Source organism: Caretta caretta, chromosome 3, assembly GCF_965140235.1.
Source record: "Caretta caretta isolate rCarCar2 chromosome 3, rCarCar1.hap1, whole genome shotgun sequence".
In the NCBI taxonomy this organism is placed as follows: Eukaryota; Metazoa; Chordata; order Testudines; family Cheloniidae; genus Caretta; species Caretta caretta.
The window spans coordinates 103,960,066-103,978,117 of record NC_134208.1 but is presented as its reverse complement, the minus strand read 5'-3'; the positions used below and the strand labels follow the sequence as shown (position 1 = coordinate 103,978,117).

At 46.9% G+C, this 18,052-nt stretch overlaps 1 protein-coding gene across 3 annotated transcripts in view; it reads left to right on the top strand.

Moving 5' to 3' along the window:
- Positions 1 to 18,052, top strand: part of HBS1L (HBS1 like translational GTPase) — a 127,892-nt gene that overhangs the window by 15,849 nt on the left and 93,991 nt on the right. For all 3 annotated transcript variants that reach the window (XM_048844497.2, XM_048844496.2, XM_075126758.1), the window contains one exon: positions 16,435 to 16,629. In XM_048844497.2, coding sequence (XP_048700454.1) covers positions 16,435 to 16,629 — 195 coding nt within the window. The remainder of the gene's footprint in view (positions 1 to 16,434; positions 16,630 to 18,052) is intronic.

Here is an 18,052-nt window from a genome sequence, read left to right as displayed (position 1 = left end):
CACATGAGTGATCAGGACATGGACACAGATTTCTCTGAAAGCATGGGCCCTGCCAATGCATGCATCATGGTGCTAATGGGGCAGGCTCATGCTGTGGAACGCCGATTCTGGGCTCGGGAAACAAGCAGAGAGTGGTGGGACCGCATAGTGTTGCAGGTCTGGGACGATTCCCAGTGGCTGCGCAACTTTCGCATGCGTAAGGGCACTTTCATGGAACTTTGTGATTTGCTTTCCCCTGCCCTGAAGCGCATGAATACCAAGATGAGAGCAGCCCTCACAGTTGAGAAGCGAGTGGCGATAGCCCTGTGGAAGCTTGCAACGCCAGACAGCTACCGGTCAGTTGGGAGTCAATTTGGAGTGGGCAAATCTACTGTTGGGACTGCTGTGATGCAAGTAGCCCACGCAATCAAAGATCTGCTGATATCAAGGGAAGTGACCCTGGGAAATGTGCAGGTCATAGTGGATGGCTTTGCTGCAATGGGATTCCCTAACTGTTGTGGGGCCATAGACGGAACCCATATCCCTATCTTGGCACCGGAGCACCAAGCCGGCGAGTACATAAACCGCAAGGGGTACTTTTAAATAGTGCTGCAAGCTCTGGTGGATCACAAGGGACGTTTCACCAACATCAGCGTGGGATGGCCGGGAAAGGTACATGACGCTCGTATCTTCAGGAATGCTGGTCTGTTTCAAAAGCTGCAGGAAGGGACTTACTTCCCATACCAGAAAATAACTGTTGGGGATGTTGAAATGCCTATATGTATCCTTGGGCACCCAGCCTACCCCTTAATGCCATGGCTCATGAAGCCGTACACAGGCAGCCTGGACAGTAGTCAGGAGCTGTTCAACTAGAGGCTGAGCAAGTGCAGAATGGTGGTAGAATGTGCATTTGGACGTTTAAAGGCGCGCTGGCACAGCTTACTGACTCGCTTAGACCTCAGCGAAACCAATATTGCCACTGTTATTACTGCTTGCTGTGGCTCCATAATATCTGTGAGAGTAAGGGGGAGACGTTTATGGCAGGGTGGGAGGTTGAGACGAATCGCCTGGCTGCTGGTTACGCGCAGCCAGACACCAGAGTGGTTAGAAGAGCACAGGAGGGTGCGGTACGCATCAGAGAAGCTTTGAAAACCAGTTTCATGACTGGCCAGGCTACGGTGTGAAAGTTCTGTTTGTTTCTCCTTCATGAAACCCGCCGCCCCTTGGTTCACTCTACTTCCCTGCAAGCTAACCACCCGCCCCTCCTCCCTTCAATCCCCGCTTGCAGAGGCAATAAAGTCATTGTTGCTTCACATTCATGCATTCTTTATTCATTCATCACACAAATAGGGGGATGACTACCAAGGTAGCCCAGGAGGGGTGGTGGAAGAGGGAAGGAAAATGCCACACAGCACTTCAAAAGTTTACAACTTTAAAATTTATTGAATGCCAGCCTTCTTCTTTTTGGGCAATCCTCTGTGGTGGAGTGGCTGGCTGGCCGGTAGCCCCCCCCCACCGCGTTCTTGGGCGTCTGGGTGTGGAGGCTATGAAACTTGGGAAGGAGGGCGGTTGGTTACACAGGGGCTGTAGTGGCAGTCTGTGCTCCAGCTGCCTTTGCTGCAGCTCAACCATACACTGGAGCATACTGGTTTGATCCTCCAGCAGCCTCAGCATTGAATCCTGCCTCCTCTCATCACGCTGCCGCCACATTTGAGCTTCAGCCCTGTCTTCAGCCCACCACTTACTCTTTTCAGCCCGCCACCTCTCCTCCCGGTCATTTTGTGCTTTCCTGCACTCTGACATTATTTGCCTCCACGCATTCGTCTGTGCTTTGTCAGTGTGGGAGGACAGCATGAGCTCAGAGAACATTTCATCACGAGTACGTTTTTTTTTTTCTTTCTAATCTTCACTAGCCTCTGGGAAGGAGAAGATCCTGTGATCATTGAAACACATGCAGCTGGTGGAGGAAAAAAAAAGGGACAGCAGTATTTAAAAAGACACATTTTATAAAACAGTGGCTACACTCTTTCAGGGTAAACCTTGCTGTTAACATTACATACATAGCACATGTGCTTTCGTTACAAGGTTGCATTTTGCCTCCCCCTACTGCGTGGCTACCCCCTCAACCCTCCCCCCTCCCCGTGGCTAACAGCAGGGAACATTTCTGTTCAGCCACAGGTAAACAGCCCAACAGGAACGGGCTCCTCTGAGTGTCCCCTGAAGAAAAGCACCTTATTTCAACCAGGTGACCATGAATCATATCTCACTCTCCTGAGGGTAACACAGAGGGATAAAGAACGGATGATGTTTGAACGCCACCAAACATACACTGAAATGCTTTGTTGTACAATGATTCCCGAGTACGTGTTACTGGCCTGGAGTGGTAAAGTGTCCTACCGTGAAGGACGCAATAAGGCTGTCCTCCCCAGAAACCTTTTGCAAAGGCTTTGGGAGTACATCCAGGAGAGCCGCGAATGCCAGGGCAAAGTAATCCTTTCACATGCTTGCTTTTAAACCATGTATAGTATTTTAAAAGGTACACTCACCGGAGGTCCCTTCTCTGCCTGCCGGGTCCAGGAAGCAGCCTTGGGTGGGTTCGGGGGGTACTGTCTCCAGGTCCAGGGTGAGAAACAGTTCCTGGCTGTCTGGAAAACCGGTTTCTCCGCTTGCTTGCTGTGAGCTATCTACAACCTCATCATTATCATCTTCTTCGTCCCCAAAACCTGCTTCCGTGTTGCCTCCATCTCCATTGAAGGAGTCAAACAACACGGCTGGGGTAGTGGTGGCTGAACCCCCTAAAATGGCATGCAGCTCATCATAGAAGCGGCATGTTTGGGGCTCTGACCGGGAGCGGCCGTTCGCCTCTCTGGGTTTCTGGTAGGTTTGCCTCAGCTCCTTAAGTTTCATGCAGTACTGCTTCGGGTCCCTGTTTTGGCCTTTGTCCTTCATGCCCTGGGAGATTTTGACAAAGGTTTTGGCATTTCGAAAACTGGAACGGAGTTCTGATAGCACGGATTCCTCTCCCCATTACAGCGATCAGATCCCGTACCTCCCGTTCAGTCCATGCTGGAGCTCTTTTGCGATTCTGGGACTCCATGATGGTCACCTCTGCTGATGAGCTCTGCATGGTCACCTGCAGCTTGCCACGGTGGCCAAACAGGAAATGAGATTCAAAAGTTCGCAGTTCTTTTCCTGTCTATCTGGCCAGTGCATCTGAGTTGAGAGTGCTGTCCAGAGCGGTCACAATGGAGCACTCTGGGATAGCTCCCGGAGGCCAATACCGTCGAATTGTGACCACAGTACCCCAAATTCGAGCCAGCAAGGCCGATTTAAGCGCTAATCCACTTGTCAGGGGTGGAGTAAGGAAATTGATTTTAAGAGCCCTTTAAGTCGAAATAAAGGGCTTCATCGTGTGGACGGGTGCAGGTTTACATTGATTTAACGCTGCTAAATTCGATCTAAAGTCCTAGTGTAGACCAGGGCTATATGACATGAGAGAAAACTTGAATGCACAGGCTGAGACTCCAGAAGGCCAGGGTTCCATCCAGGGCCCATAATGTTTATTTTTAGTGATGAAGCCCATGACCACATAATGGCCCAAGACATCTGCCTTCATCCTGCTTCAGCACTAGACTTTAAGTGAGGTTGAGCACAGGTTTCTCTAAGTCCATTACTCTTCCATTTAATGTGACGATCAATAAACCACTGAGTTGTTTGCACTGATGAACCTTGCTAAGACTCTTCAACCTGGTTCTGGCAGCAAGCAAACAAAACCTGATACTTCAAAGGGCCTCCGGACAACTTTGTTATCAGAGCTTTGGAAAAAATGATGCCTCTCTGAACCCAGAAGTCTGGCCCTGATGACCCAGCCCATGTGAGCTACCATGCTTTTAATATCTCTCTGTACCATATGTCTCTTAACTTTTTCTGCCAAGAGAAAGGAGAGGAGAGATCCTTTATCTAGTACTGAGAATGTCTCTCAAAACAGAAAAAAACGCTGGCCCCATTCTAAGGATAATGTTCCAGAGCAACCACACCAGCACTGAAGTCTACTGTGCAGTGATCCCAGAACCACCAGGAGACTTTTCTGTTATCCACATCTCTTTGACTCTGTCCACATCCTCGAGCCTTGCTGTTGAACTTAGGTTTTAAATATTAGCATCCCCATTATTATTATAGCTTCTCTAGATACATTATCTTCTGGTCTGGAACAGTTTCAAAATCCTTTAACATTAATCTGCGTTTTGGGACTGGCAACGGTCTCTGTGCCATCCAGTATGGGATTTGAGCGTCATTCATGTTTGCCTTGTCACCAAGACGATGATGTCTCTGACTTTGGGGGCAGCTTTGTCTCTGTCCTTGTGACTTTGAAAGGATTTTATGCAGGGACCTGTCCAATTGCTGAAGTGGTCCTATGGATATGACTTACTTATTTGTGATGGGGTGCTCAGTTCACTGCAGGTATGGTGCTTCGTTCTTGTCATTCTCGGGAATAGTTCAACAGGTCAGCACCCCTTCCTGATTTTGCACACTGTGCCTCTGCCTCTGTCTCTTTGTCTGCAGCTTGTCTCTCACTCCAGGAGCTGCTGCAGCCTTTTTGTGACTCAGTTCCCTGGCTTGGTCACTATTTTGGCTTCTGCCTTCCCGGGGGGGTTGGGTTCTGCCTTCCCACGTACAGGCTCAGGCAGTCTTCCTACATGCTGCCCTGCTGGTGCCACTTCTCCTGTGGCTGGTTGGGGAACCCTGGCTCGCCCTCTACTTTGGGTTCCGGTTCAGCGACCCTCTAGTCAGCAGTCAAGGCCTGTTTCACTCTGTACCTTGCTGCATTTCCCTGAGCCCTTTTGTAACCTTCGGCTCTCCCTTCCATCTTTGGGTCTGCCACCTTCAGCACTCCCTCCTCCCAGGGAACAACTGCAGCCTACACGTCTCTGTAGCCTCCAAACACTCTTCCCTTTTCCCACAGAGTGACTGCAGCCTTTCCCAGCAGCCTCTTCTGTTGCCAGCCTCTTGGCTCATACAGGCTCCGCCAGTTCCTGCACAGATGAGCTTCTTCTAATTAAGGCTTTTCTCTCAGCCTTCAGTTAATAGGTTAATTGGCCCATCTGGCCTCCATTAACCCCTTAATGGTGAGTGTGGAGTGTACACCCCATCACAGGCCTTTTATAGGTTATGAAGCCCAAGAACAGAGGATCTGCCTTATTTATCATGTGAATCTTTCTGGGAAAACGCTAACCTAGGATGGATGGTGCCTGGAGGGTAAAGCTCACGGAAGATGTATAAATTTAAGATACGTAGTTCTTTAACAGCACATGGCAGTGTAGCAGAGGTGGCACAGTTGGTTTCATTTTCCGAAAGAGGTAAGCCAGCATTCCAAAGTTTGGAAAACAGTGCCCTAGGGGGGATTGTACCCTTACACATTTATCTTTATAAAATGGCATTTCTCATGACTATTACTTCTATCAGGAGAGCTAGTGAAGAATTACAAATCCTAATGACTTATCTCATACCACATTACATAAGGCAGTGGTTGTCAACTTAATTCACAATGTGTTACCTGAGCTTCAGGGGCCAGGTGGCTGGTCAGCAGCAGCATTGCCCTTGAGCCTGGACCCCAGAATTCTGCTGCGCGGGGCCGGCTGCCTGGGGCTGGCTGCCTTCCCACCCGGACCTTTGCCGGACCACCTGTCCCTGGCCAGCCAGAGCTGACCAGAGCTTGCAGGACTGGGTGACTGCCCTGAACCCCAGACTCCTGCCACGTGGGGCGGGCCAGCTGCCCCAGACACAGACCCTGGAGTTTGCGGGGCCGGGCGGCTGCCCTGGACCCCCACCATGAGGGGTGGGCTGGCAGTCCCGACCTTGTCCCCGCTGGACAGTGGGGCAACCTGGACCCCTCCTCAGCGGTCTGATGGGAACCTGGCTGACCCCGGTCTGTCGGCTGCCCTTTAGCACTTGAGCTGGTTTGCAGCTGTGTGCTAATTGGGCCACAGGTTGAGAACCGCTGAATAAGGACACACTGGTCCTCCAGTCACATTCTACGTTAATTCCCAAAGTGGTTTTACACATGCACATCAACCAATCCATCTGCTCCTATCTCTTTCCCTTAAGCCCATGGCCTATGGAGGTGAAGCTTGTTTCCATATATTTACTGTGAAAAGAGTTCTCTTTCCATTTGGAAATAACTAAACTTTATGCAGTTCAACAGATGGTTTTAGCCTGCATGGGGAGAAGTGCCATATTCACCCAGAGATTATCAGAGGATTAGATCCTACACAGTTTTGTTATCACATAGCTGCAGTCCACATCCCATCAGGGTTTAAGGCTCACTCAGTAAGACCACTGCTGAGTCTGTGACATGCCTTAGACTTATCTCAGTTGCTGAACACTACAGGACAGCTATTTGGAGTTCTGTTTATAAACTCAGTAAACTCTATTGCTTAAATTTAGCATCACACTCTAATGATGGGTTTAGTAGAGCTGTTCTGCAGTCTTTTCCTAAGAACTCTTCAGGCTACATTCCACTGGGGCTGTACTACTCACTAATCCCCCACTAGTCAGAATGTGCAGGGGTCCACTGAAGAAAAATCCTCCCAGTAACAGTGATTCTTTGAAAGTTGCTTCTGCACATTCACACTTACCTCCCACCTTCTCTTTTACCCAACAGTTCTCTATCCACATAGGACTCTGTGGTTCATGAGAAGGAACTGAGGCAACTGGGAGCTGCACTCCTTTATAGAGTCTGAATGTTCCCTAAAAAAGGGTTATCATTCAGCCCCCACAGATAGGATTTTCAAGAGGGGTTCTTGAGGTGGCAAGGGCACCATCCCCCACAAGTATAAATGCACAGGGTGACTGAAGAACCACAGCTATTAGCATATAGCCTTTCTGTGATTCTTGATACATTAAAATATTTATTGTGGGATGCTAATATTGTATTATCTTAGTTTTGTGCATTTAATTTCTCTTAAAAAGAGCCTCAGAGACCTTATGGTTGCCATTATAGTCATGAGACATGTCATGTGGGTTTTGGCTCAGCACGTAAAGCTGGCATTGCTTTAAATCTTGGTAGTGTAGAGTTTTGGTGAAGAGGATGGTCAGAATCGTTACCTTCTCCTGTTTGATGTCAGGGCTCACCTTTGGTCTGCTGGGGATAGAAGACTTCGGGGTTGCTGATTGTGAATGCTGTAAATATAATGGATCACTTTATTGATAGTAGCAGGATGTAATTTTCTTTTTGTCCTTGACTACTGATATTTTATTCTAAATTCTGAACATTAATAACTTTGTCTTGGTTTTTAAATGGCCTGCAACAGATAAATCATTAAGTTAGGGGATAGAGAGACAGCATCAGAAGTTTCACACTGAATCTTTCTGATTGATGTGTGGTAAAGAAATCTTGAAGGATGTATCTTGTGACTGTAATGGAGATGAAGAAAGTTTTCTTCTCCATTGTAGAGCTCTCACTGTGATCAGAAATTTGAATGATTATCAATCATGTTTATTATGGTAGTGCCTAAAGGCCAACCAAGTAGGGTCCCCATTGTGCTGGGACTGTACAAACATGGAGAAGGAGGTGATCCCTGCCCCAAATATCTGACAGTCTAAGTAGACAAGACAGACACAGGTGGGGTGGGGAAAGCTGGTAGGGGAAGGGAAGGAGAATTAACTCTGCTTGCATGTTACAAAGTGATAGCAGCAAATGCCATGTCAGTTCCACAATTTTTTTGGTGGTGGGGGTGGGTTGAATAACAGACAGATTCATCTGTATTTGTCTCAGATTGAACAAAGGGTTAGGGGTATGTGACTGTGAATTTTTTATCTTTGTTAGGGATGATATTGTTAGTTTTCTGTGTATGTAATTCCAAGGGGGGGGGAAAGGGGGAAGGGAGGCATTTACCAATGTGTAAAATATTTGTAATGTTAGAAAATAAAGGTAAGGTCAGATTGACATTGGAGGTAGGAAATACTATTGTAATGGATATATAAGTAGCATTGATTTAAAACATATAAGATCTGTAGTAGGGATTCGTGCTAAACAGCCAGAGTGAGCATATTTCTGACTGTCCTTTTTAAAACACAAGGTGGTCCAATAAAAGAGATTACAATACCCACTTTGTCTCTCTCTTTTTAAAATAAGTAAATTAGGGTATGTCTACACTACGGAATTAGGTTGAATTTATAGAAGTCGGTTTTTTAGAAATCGGTTTTGTATATTTGAGTGTGTGTGTCCCCACAGAAAATGCTCTAAGTGCATTAAGTGCATTAACTCGGCGAAGTGCTTCCACAGTACCGAGGCAAGCGTCGACTTCCTGAGTGTTTCACTGTGGGTAGCTATCCCACAGTTCCCGCAGTCTCCACTGCCCATTGGAATTCTGGGTTGAGATCCCAATGCCTGATGGGGCTAAAACATTGTCGCGGGTGGTTCTGGGTACATATGGTCAGGCCCCCGTTCCCTCCCTCCCTCCGTGAAAGCAAGGGCAGACAATTGTTTCGCGCCTTTTTTCCTGAGTTACCTGTGCAGACGCCATACCACGGCAAGCATGGAGCCTGCTCAGGTAACCGTCACCGTATGTCTCCTCGGTGCTGGCAGATGCGGTACTGCATTGCTACACAGTAGCAGCAACCCATTGCCTTCTGGCAGCTGACGGTGCAATACGACTGGTAGCCGTCCTCGTCATGTCCGAGGTGCTCCTGGCCACATCGGCCAGGAGCGCCTGGGCAGACATGGGCGCAGGGACTAAATTTGGAGTGACTCGACCAGGTCATTCTCTTTAGTCCTGTAGTCAGTCCTATTGAACCGTCTTATGGTGAGCAGGCAGACGATACGGATTGCTAGCAGTCGTACTGTACCATCTTCTGCTGAGCAGGCAAGAGATGAGGATGGATAGCAGTCGTATTGCACCATCTTCTGCCAAGCAGCCATGAGATGTGGATGACATGCAGTCCTTCTGCACCATCTGCTGCCAGCCAAAGATGTAAAAGATAGATGGAGTGGATCAAAACAAGAAATAGACCAGATTTGTTTTGTACTCATTTGCTTCCCCCCCCACACCGGTCTAGGGGACTCATTCCTCTAGGTCGCACTGCAGTCACTCACAGAAAAGGAGCAGCGAGGTAAATCTAGCCATGTATCAATCAGAGGCCAGACTAACCTCCTTGTTCCAATAAGAACAATAACTTAGGTGCACCATTTCTTAGAATCATAGAATATCAGGGTTGGAAGGGACCTCAGGAGGTCATCTAGTCCAACCCACTGCTCAAAGCAGAACCAATCCCCATTTAAATCATCTTAGCCAGGGCTTTGTCAAGCCTGACCTTAAAAACTTCTAAGGAAGGAGATTCCACCACCTCCCTAGGTAACACATTCCAGTGTTTCACCACCCTCCTAGTGAAAAAAGTTTTTCCTAATATCCAACCTAAACCTCCCCCACTGCAGCTTGAGACCATTACTCCTTGTCCTGTCCTCTTCTACCACTGAGAATAGTCTAGAACCATCCTCTCTGGAACCACCTCTCAGGTAGTTGAAAGCAGTTATCAGATCCCCCCTCATTCTTCTCTTCTGCAGACTAAACAATCCCAGTTCCCTCAGCCTCTCCTCATAAGTCATGTGTTCCAGACCCCTAATCATTTTTGTTGCCCTTTGCTGGACTCGCTCCAATTTTTCCACATCCTTCTTGTAGTGTGGGGCCCAAAACTGGACACAGTACTCCAGATGAGGCCTCACCAATGTCGAATAGAGGGGAATGATCACGTCCCTTGATCTGCTCGCTATGCCCCTACTTATACATCCCAAAATGCCATTGGCCTTCTTGGCAACAAGGGCACACTGCTGACTCATATCCAGCTTCTCGTCCACTGTCACCCCTAGGTCCTTTTCCGCAGAACTGCTTCCTAGCCATTCGGTCCCTAGTCTGTAGCAGTGCATGGGATTCTTCCGTCCTAAGTGCAGGACCCTGCACTTATCCTTGTTGAACCTCATCAGATTTCTTTTGGCCCAATCCTCCAATTTGTCTAGGTCCCTTTGTATCCTATCCCTGCCCTCCAGCGTATCTACCACTCCTCTCAGTTTAGTATCATCCGCAAATTTGCCGAGAGTGCAATCCACACCATCCTCCAGATCATTTATGAAGATATTGAACAAAACCGGCCCCAGGACCAACCCCTGGGGCACTCCACTTGACACTGGCTGCCAACTAGACATGGAGCCATTGATCACTACCAGTTGAGCCCGACAATCTAGCCAACTTTCTACCCACCTTATAGTGCATTCATCCAGCCCGTGCTTCTTTAACTTGCTGACAAGAATACTGTGGGAGACCGTGTCAAAAGCTTTGCTAAAGTCAGGAAACAATACATCCACTGCTTTCCCTTCATCCACAGAGCCAGTAATCTCATCATAGAAGGCGATTAGATTAGTCAGGCATGACCTTCCCTTGGTGAATCCATGCTGACTGTTCCTGATCACTTTCCTCTCATGTAAGTGCTTCAGGATTGATTCTTTGAGGACCTGCTCCATGATTTTTCCGGGGACTGAAGTGAGGCTGACTGGCCTGTAGTTGCCAGGATCCTCCTCCTTCCCTTTTTTAAAGATTGGCACTACATTAACCTTTTTCCAGTCATCTGGGACTTCCCCCGTTCGCCACAAGTTTTCAAAGATAATGGCCAATGGCTCTGCAATCACAGCCGCCAATTCCTTTAGCACTCTCGGATGCAACTCGTCCGGCCCCATGGACTTGTGCACGTCCAGCTTTTCTAAATAGTCCCTAACCACCTCTTTCTCCACAGAGGGCTGGCCATCTACTCCCCATGTTGTGATGCCCAGCGCAGCAGTCTGGGAGCTGACCTTGTTTGTGAAGACAGAGGCAAAGAAAGCATTGAGTACATTAGCTTTTTCCACATCCTCTGTCACTAGGTTGCCTCTCTCATTCAGTAAGGGGCCCACGCTTTCCTTGGCTTTCTTCTTGTTGCCAACATACCTGAAGAAACCCTTCTTGTTACTCTTGACATCTCTTGCTAGCTGCAGCTTCAGGTGGAATTTGGCCCTCCTGATTTCATTCCTACATGCCCAAGCAATATTTTTATATTCTTCCCTGGTCATATGTCCAACCTTCCACTTCTTGTAAGCTTCTTTTTTATGTTTAAGATCCGCTAGGATTTCACGGTTAAGCCAAGCTGGTCGCCTGCCATATTTACTATTCTTTCGACTCATCGGGATGGTTTGTCCCTGTAACCTCAACAGGGATTCCTTGAAATACAGCCAGCTCTCCTGGACTCCTTTCCCCTTCATGTTAGTCCCCCAGGGGATCATACCCATCCTTCATGTTAGTCCCCTCAGGGAACTCCATCCGTTCCCTGAGGGAGTCGAAGTCTGCTTTCCTGAAGTCCAGGGTCCGTATCCTGCTGCTTACCTTTCTTCCGTGTGTCAGGATCCTGAACTCAACCAACTCATGGTTACTGCCTCCCAGATTCCCATCCACTTTTGCTTCCCCCACTAATTCTTCCCGGTTTGTGAGCAGCAGGTCAGGAAAAGCTGCCCCCCTCCCCCAGTTGGCTCGTCTAGCACTTGCACCAGGAAATTGTCCCCTACGCTTTCCAAAAACTTCCTGGATTGTCTATGCACCGCTGTATTACTCTCCCAGCGGATATCAGGAAAATTAAAGTCACCCATGAGAACCAGGGCGTGCGATCTAGTAGCTTCTGCGAGCTGCCGGAAGAAAGCCTCATCCACCTCATCCCCCTGGTCCGGTGGTCTATAGCAGACTCCCACCGCTACATCACTCTTGTTGCTCACACTTCTAAACTTAATCCAGAGACACTCAGGTTTTTCTGCAGTTTCGTACCGGAGCTCTGAGCAGTCATACTGCTCCCTTACATACAGTGCAACTCCCCCACCTTTTCTGCCCTGCCTGTCTTTCCTGAACAATTTATAACCATCCATGACAGTACTCCAGTCATGTGAGTTATCCCACCAAGTCTCTGTTATTCCAATCACATCATATTTCCTTGACATCACCAGGACCTCCAGTTCTCTCTGCTTGTTTCCAAGGCTTTGTGCATTCGTATATAAGCACTTGAGATAACCTGCTGATCGCCCCTCATTCTCAGTATGAGGCAGGAGCCCTCCCCTCACAGATGTTCCTGCCTGTGCTTCTTCCCAGTATCCCGCTTTCCCACTTACCTCAGGCCTTTGGTCTCCTTCCCCCGGTGAACCTAGTTTAAAGCCCTCCTCACTAAGTTAGCCAGCCTGCCTCTGAAGATGCTCTTCCCTCTCTTCGTTAGGTGGAGCCCATCTCTGCCCAGCACTCCTCCTTCATGGAACACCATCCCATGGTCAAAGGTTTCTTACTGGAACCCTCCGTGAAGTCCTGCCTGAAATACTCCTTGATGTAAAGCCACCCCCTTTGTTGATTTTAGCTCCCTGAAGCCAACCCTGTAAGCCATGTCGTCAGTCGCCCCTCCCTCCGTCAAAGCAACGGCAGACAATCGTTCCGCGCCTTTTTTCTGTGCGGACGCCATACCAAGGCAAGCATGGAGGCCGCTCAGCTCACTTTGGCAATTAGGAGCACATTAAACACCACACGCATTATCCAGCAGTATATGCAGCACCAGAACCTGGCAGAGCGATATCGGGCGAGGAGGCGACGTCAGCGCGGTCACATGAGTGATCAGGACATGGACACAGATTTCTCTGAAAGCATGGGCCTGCCAATGCATGCATCATGGTGCTAATGGGGCAGGCTCATGCTGTGGAACGCCGATTCTGGGCTCGGGAAACAAGCAGAGAGTGGTGGGACCGCATAGTGCTGCAGGTCTGGGACGATTCCCAGTGGCTGCGCAACTTTCGCATGCGTAAGGGCACTTTCATGGAACTTTGTGATTTGCTTTCCCCTGCCCTGAAGCGCATGAATACCAAGATGAGAGCAGCCCTCACAGTTGAGAAGCGAGTGGCGATAGCCCTGTGGAAGCTTGCAACGCCAGACAGCTACCGGTCAGTTGGGAATCAATTTGGAGTGGGCAAATCTACTGTTGGGACTGCTGTGATGCAAGTAGCCCACGCAATCAAAGATCTGCTGATATCAAGGGAAGTGACCCTGGGAAATGTGCAGGTCATAGTGGATGGCTTTACTGCAATGGGATTCCCTAACTGTTGTGGGGCCATAGACAGAACCCATATCCCTATCTTGGCACCGGAGCACCAAGCCGGCGAGTACATAAACCGCAAGGGGTACTTTTAAATAGTGCTGCAAGCTCTGGTGGATCACAAGGGACGTTTCACCAACATCAGCGTGGGATGGGCAGGAAACGTACAGGACGCTCGTATCTTCAGGAACGCTGGTCTGTTTCAAAAGCTGCAGGAAGGGACTTTCTTCCCAGACCAGAAAATAACTGTTGGGGATGTTGAAATGCCTATATGTATCCTTGGGGACCCAGTCTACCCCTTAATGCCATGGCTCATGAAGCCGTACACAGGCAGCCTGGAAAGTAGTCAGGAGCTCTTCAACTTTAAAATTTATTGAATGCCAGTCTTCTTTTTTTTGGGCAATCCTCTGTGGCGGAGTGGCTGGTTGGCCGGTGTCCCCCCCACCGCGTTCTTGGGCATCTGGGTGTGGAGGCTATGGAACTTGGGGAGGAGGACGGTTGGTTACACAGGGGCTGTAGTGGCAGTCTGTGCTCCAGCTGCCTTTGCTGCAGCTCAACCATACACTGGAGCATACTGGTTTGGTCCTCCAGCAGCCTCAGAATTGAATCCTGCCTCCTCATCATGCTGCCGCCACCTTTGAACTTCAGCCCTGTCTTCAGCCCACCACTTACTCTTTTCAGCCCGCCACCTCTCCTCCCGGTCATTTTGTGCTTTCCTGCACTCTGACATTATTTGCCTCCACGCATTCGTCTGTGCTCTGTCAGTGTGGGAGGACAGCATGAGCTCAGAGAACATTTCATCACGAGTGCATTTTTTTTTCTTTCTAATCTTCACTAGCCTCTGGGAAGGAGAAGATCCTGTGATCATTGAAACACATGCAGCTGGTGCAGAAAAAAAAAGGGACAGAGGTATTTAAAAAGACACATTTTATAAAACAGTGGCTACACTCTTTCAGGGTAAACCTTGCTGTTAACATTACATACATAGCACATGTGCTTTCGTTACAAGGTCGCATTTTGCCTCCCCCTACCGCGTGGCTACCCCCTCAACCCTCCCTCCTCCCCGTGGCTAACAGCGGGGAACATTTCTGTTCAGCCGCAGGCAAATAGCTCATCAGGAATGGGCTCCTCTGCATGTCCCCTGAAGAAAAGCCCCCTATTTCAACCAGGAGACCATAGAATCATAGAATATCAGGGTTGGAAGGGACCTCAGGAGGTCATCTAGTCCAACCCCCTGCTCAAAAGCAGGACCAATCCCCAATTAAATGATATCTCACTCTCCTGAGGATAACACAGAGAGATAAAGAACGGATGTTGTTTGAACGCCAGCAAACATACACTGCAATGTTTTCTTGTACAATGATTCCCGAGTACGTGTTACTGGCCTGGAGTGGTAAAGTGTCCTACCATGAAGGACGCAATAAGGCTCCCCTCCCCAGAAACCTTTTGCAAAGGCTTTGGGAGTACATCCAGGAGAGCCGTGAATGCCAGGGCAAATTAATACTTTCAAATGCTTGCTTTTAAACCATGTATAGTATTTTAAAAGGTACACTCACCGGAGGTCCCTTCTCCGCCTGCCGGGTCCAGGAGGCAGCCTTGGGTGGGTTCGGGGGGTACTGTCTCCAGGTCCAGGGTGAGAAACAGTTCCTGGCTGTCTGGAAAACCGGTTTCTCCGCTTGCTCGCTGTGAGCTATCTACAACCTCATCATCATCATCTTCTTCGTCCCCAAAACCTGCTTCCGTGTTGCCTCCATCTCCATTAAAGGAGTCAAACAACACGGCTGGGATAGTGGTGGCTGAACCCCCTAAAATGGCATGCAGCTCATCATAGAAGTGGCATGTTTGGGGCTCTGACCCGGAGCGGCCGTTCGCCTCTCTGGTTTTCTGGTAGGCTTGCCTGAGCTTCTTAAGTTTCATGCGGCACTGCTTCAGATCCCTGTTATGGCCTCTGTCCTTCATGCCCCGGGAGATTTTGACAAAGGTTTTGGCATTTTGAAAACTGGAACGGAGTTCTGATAGCACGGATTCCTCTCCCCATATAGCAGTCAGATCCCGTACCTCCCGTTCAGTCCATGCTGGAGCTCTTTTGCGATTCTGGGACTCCATGATGGTCACCTGCAGCTTGCCACGGTGGCCAAACAGGAAATGAGATTCAAAAGTTTGCAGTTCTTTTCCTGTCTACCTGGCCAGTGCATCTGAGTTGAGAGTGCTGTCCAGAGCGGTCACAATGGAGCACTCTGGGGTAGCTCCCGGAGGCCAATACTGTCGAATTGTGTCCACAGTACCCCAAATTCGAGCTGGCAAGGCCGATTTAAGCGCTAATCCACTTGTCAGGTGTGGAGTACGGAAATCGATTTTAAGAGCCCTTTAAGTCGAAAATAAAGGCTTCATCGTGTGGACGGGTGCAGGTTTACATCGATTTAACGCTGCTAAATTCGACCTAAAGTCCTAGTGTAGACCAGGGCTTATACTCCGTTTTAAACCGACATTTCTTTTGTATATTCTTTCATTCCATCACTGGAGATTTTTAAGAGCACGTGAGACAAACACCTGTCAGGGATGGTGTAGATAATACTTAGTCCTGCCATGAGTGCAGCGGAGTGGACTAGATGACCTCTCAAGGTCCTTTCTAGTGCTATGATTTTGGTTTATTGTTTTTAGGATTGTCCATCACTTTATTCTGCAGTCTCCCTTTAATTTCCCTTTACTTTCTGTAATGTATGCAATATTAATGGAGAAGTCTGTCTTCAAAGAATATGGATTTTAAGACCCAGAAATCTCTCTTAGTTCTAGGAAAGGTAAGATTTCAGGTAGCTTTAATGCTAAAGTGTTAATCTAAAGATGAGACCATTTATTTTTATTCAGCTGCTAAGTTCCAAGGCCTGAAAAGATGCTGTTCACCGTAAAAGTTAAATACACTATCTGTAAACACTTAAAATGTCCTGTTAAATGGATATCACATGATTTATCAAATTACTTGGAATAGTTTTAAGATGAATGATTGCATTTCTTCTTTGGCATGAATACTGTTCATGCTGGTAACACCTCATAATTAAGTGTTCGGCCCTTTAAAGACAATTTAAAAATCATTAGATGTATTTCTTATAGTAATGTTTTGGTGAAATAATTGGAAAAACCTCTTCAGTGCTGGGGGTGAGAGAGCCTGCCAGAGTAAGAAATCAGGTTGCAATGATTTTATAATTACTATTCCTGCCCCACCCCAAATATATTTATTGCAAGTATGGTTTTAGTAATTTATCGTGCTATTTTTTGAAAACACACGTTTTATAATTTTATAACTACTGATGTCTTTTGTAGCTCGTCTTTATTCGTGCCTTGACCAGATGAGAGAAGTGCTGGGGGAAGCTGTACCAGAGCAGGTGATGGTGGAAGCAGTGTTGAATAGTAAATTTGATGTACAGAAGGCTTTGGATCTTGTGCTTGCACAAGACAGTAAGCAAAATGTGAAGACCAAGAATGAAGAAGCTGTGACTACAGGAAAGACAACAAAAGGTATGCTTTTATTTAATTATGTTTTGGTTTAGATCAGTGGTTCCCAAAATTTAACAACCTGTGAACCCCTTTCACTAAAATGGCGTGTCTGACGAACGCCCTCCTAAAAATGAATATTTCCAGGGATCTTCTCCTTTACCTGGGTATAAATTATTAAAGCAGTGATCTTGGAAATATAAAATGTATTCTTATGACATGCTTATTACACACACTTTATTATTATTTATAATTACAGTATTTTTATTACATTATGAAAACAGCAACACTCTTCCAAGATCTCACTTTCATAGCTTGTATCACTTTGAATAAGCCTGTTATTAGACAAAGCTCCTATGTTTCATCAAGGAGTATCAGATGTGGAACAGCATGAAGGTATTTAAGAAGCCAACTCAAAGAGTTCGTCCTACACAAGCATTCAGGTCTTGAAGAGTCCAGGCAAACAACGCTTGTTACAACAAAGCTTAAACTTGTTCTTCATAATAATTTAAAAAACAATACTAGCTGCCTATATAATTTTAAAAACAGCAAAAAATATCCACCTCCCTTTCCATTTCTTACAAGAAGTCTTGAAGTTTCAGTCTCCTCAGTGTGATAGATATGCTTACTTGATCTGCTTAGCTCTTGGAAGTCCAGGGGCTCTGGCTGCTGACCCTGTGCTGCCTGGAGTCCGTAGGGACAGCTCTGTCCACCATTAGGGAATTTTTTCCTGAGAACCCCCTCTAACATTTCACGAACACCAGTTTGGGAACCACTGGTTTAGATTAAAGTTCACTGGCTGTGCATAGGATACTCGTGAGTTTAGAACTGGAAGATACTTGCACTATTGTATCAAAATGACTCATTGGAAAACAAAACAAAGTTCTCAATCTTCTATTTCTAAATACATTTCACAGTTTTAGGAAATATACAGAACATCTCTTTAAAGGAAGCAATAGTTTTTACTAAACTTAAAATCAAGTTTTAGTTTTAGGCTTGGTCCTCTCTGCTAAATTCAGAATGTAAGCAATCACAATTCCCAATGAAATTCTATTTTCTAATAAATACCTTAGTTATGTTACTACTTAAGTTATCCGACTGCTAACTTTTTATTTATTTTAAAATTTTTTTGAGACAGCAAATTTTAAGACATTTTAAATGTTTGCTTGCGATATAGCAAGACTGTTTTTGTAGAGCTAGTACAATAGCTTGGTTGTGTAGAGTCAGACCTCTTAAGGGTTGATATTAATTTACTAACTTAGTGTTTCTTTTAGTGGATAATTGGATAATTGTTGTTCTGCTAAATGATTGAATAAATGCCCTTCAGAACTCTGTTGTATTTGATTATAGAGACTATGATGCAATGCAATTTTTCAAATAACATTTAGTAATTAAAATGCCTTTCATGTTTCTTCTTAACTTCGCTGTTGCTGTCTCCTTAAAAAAA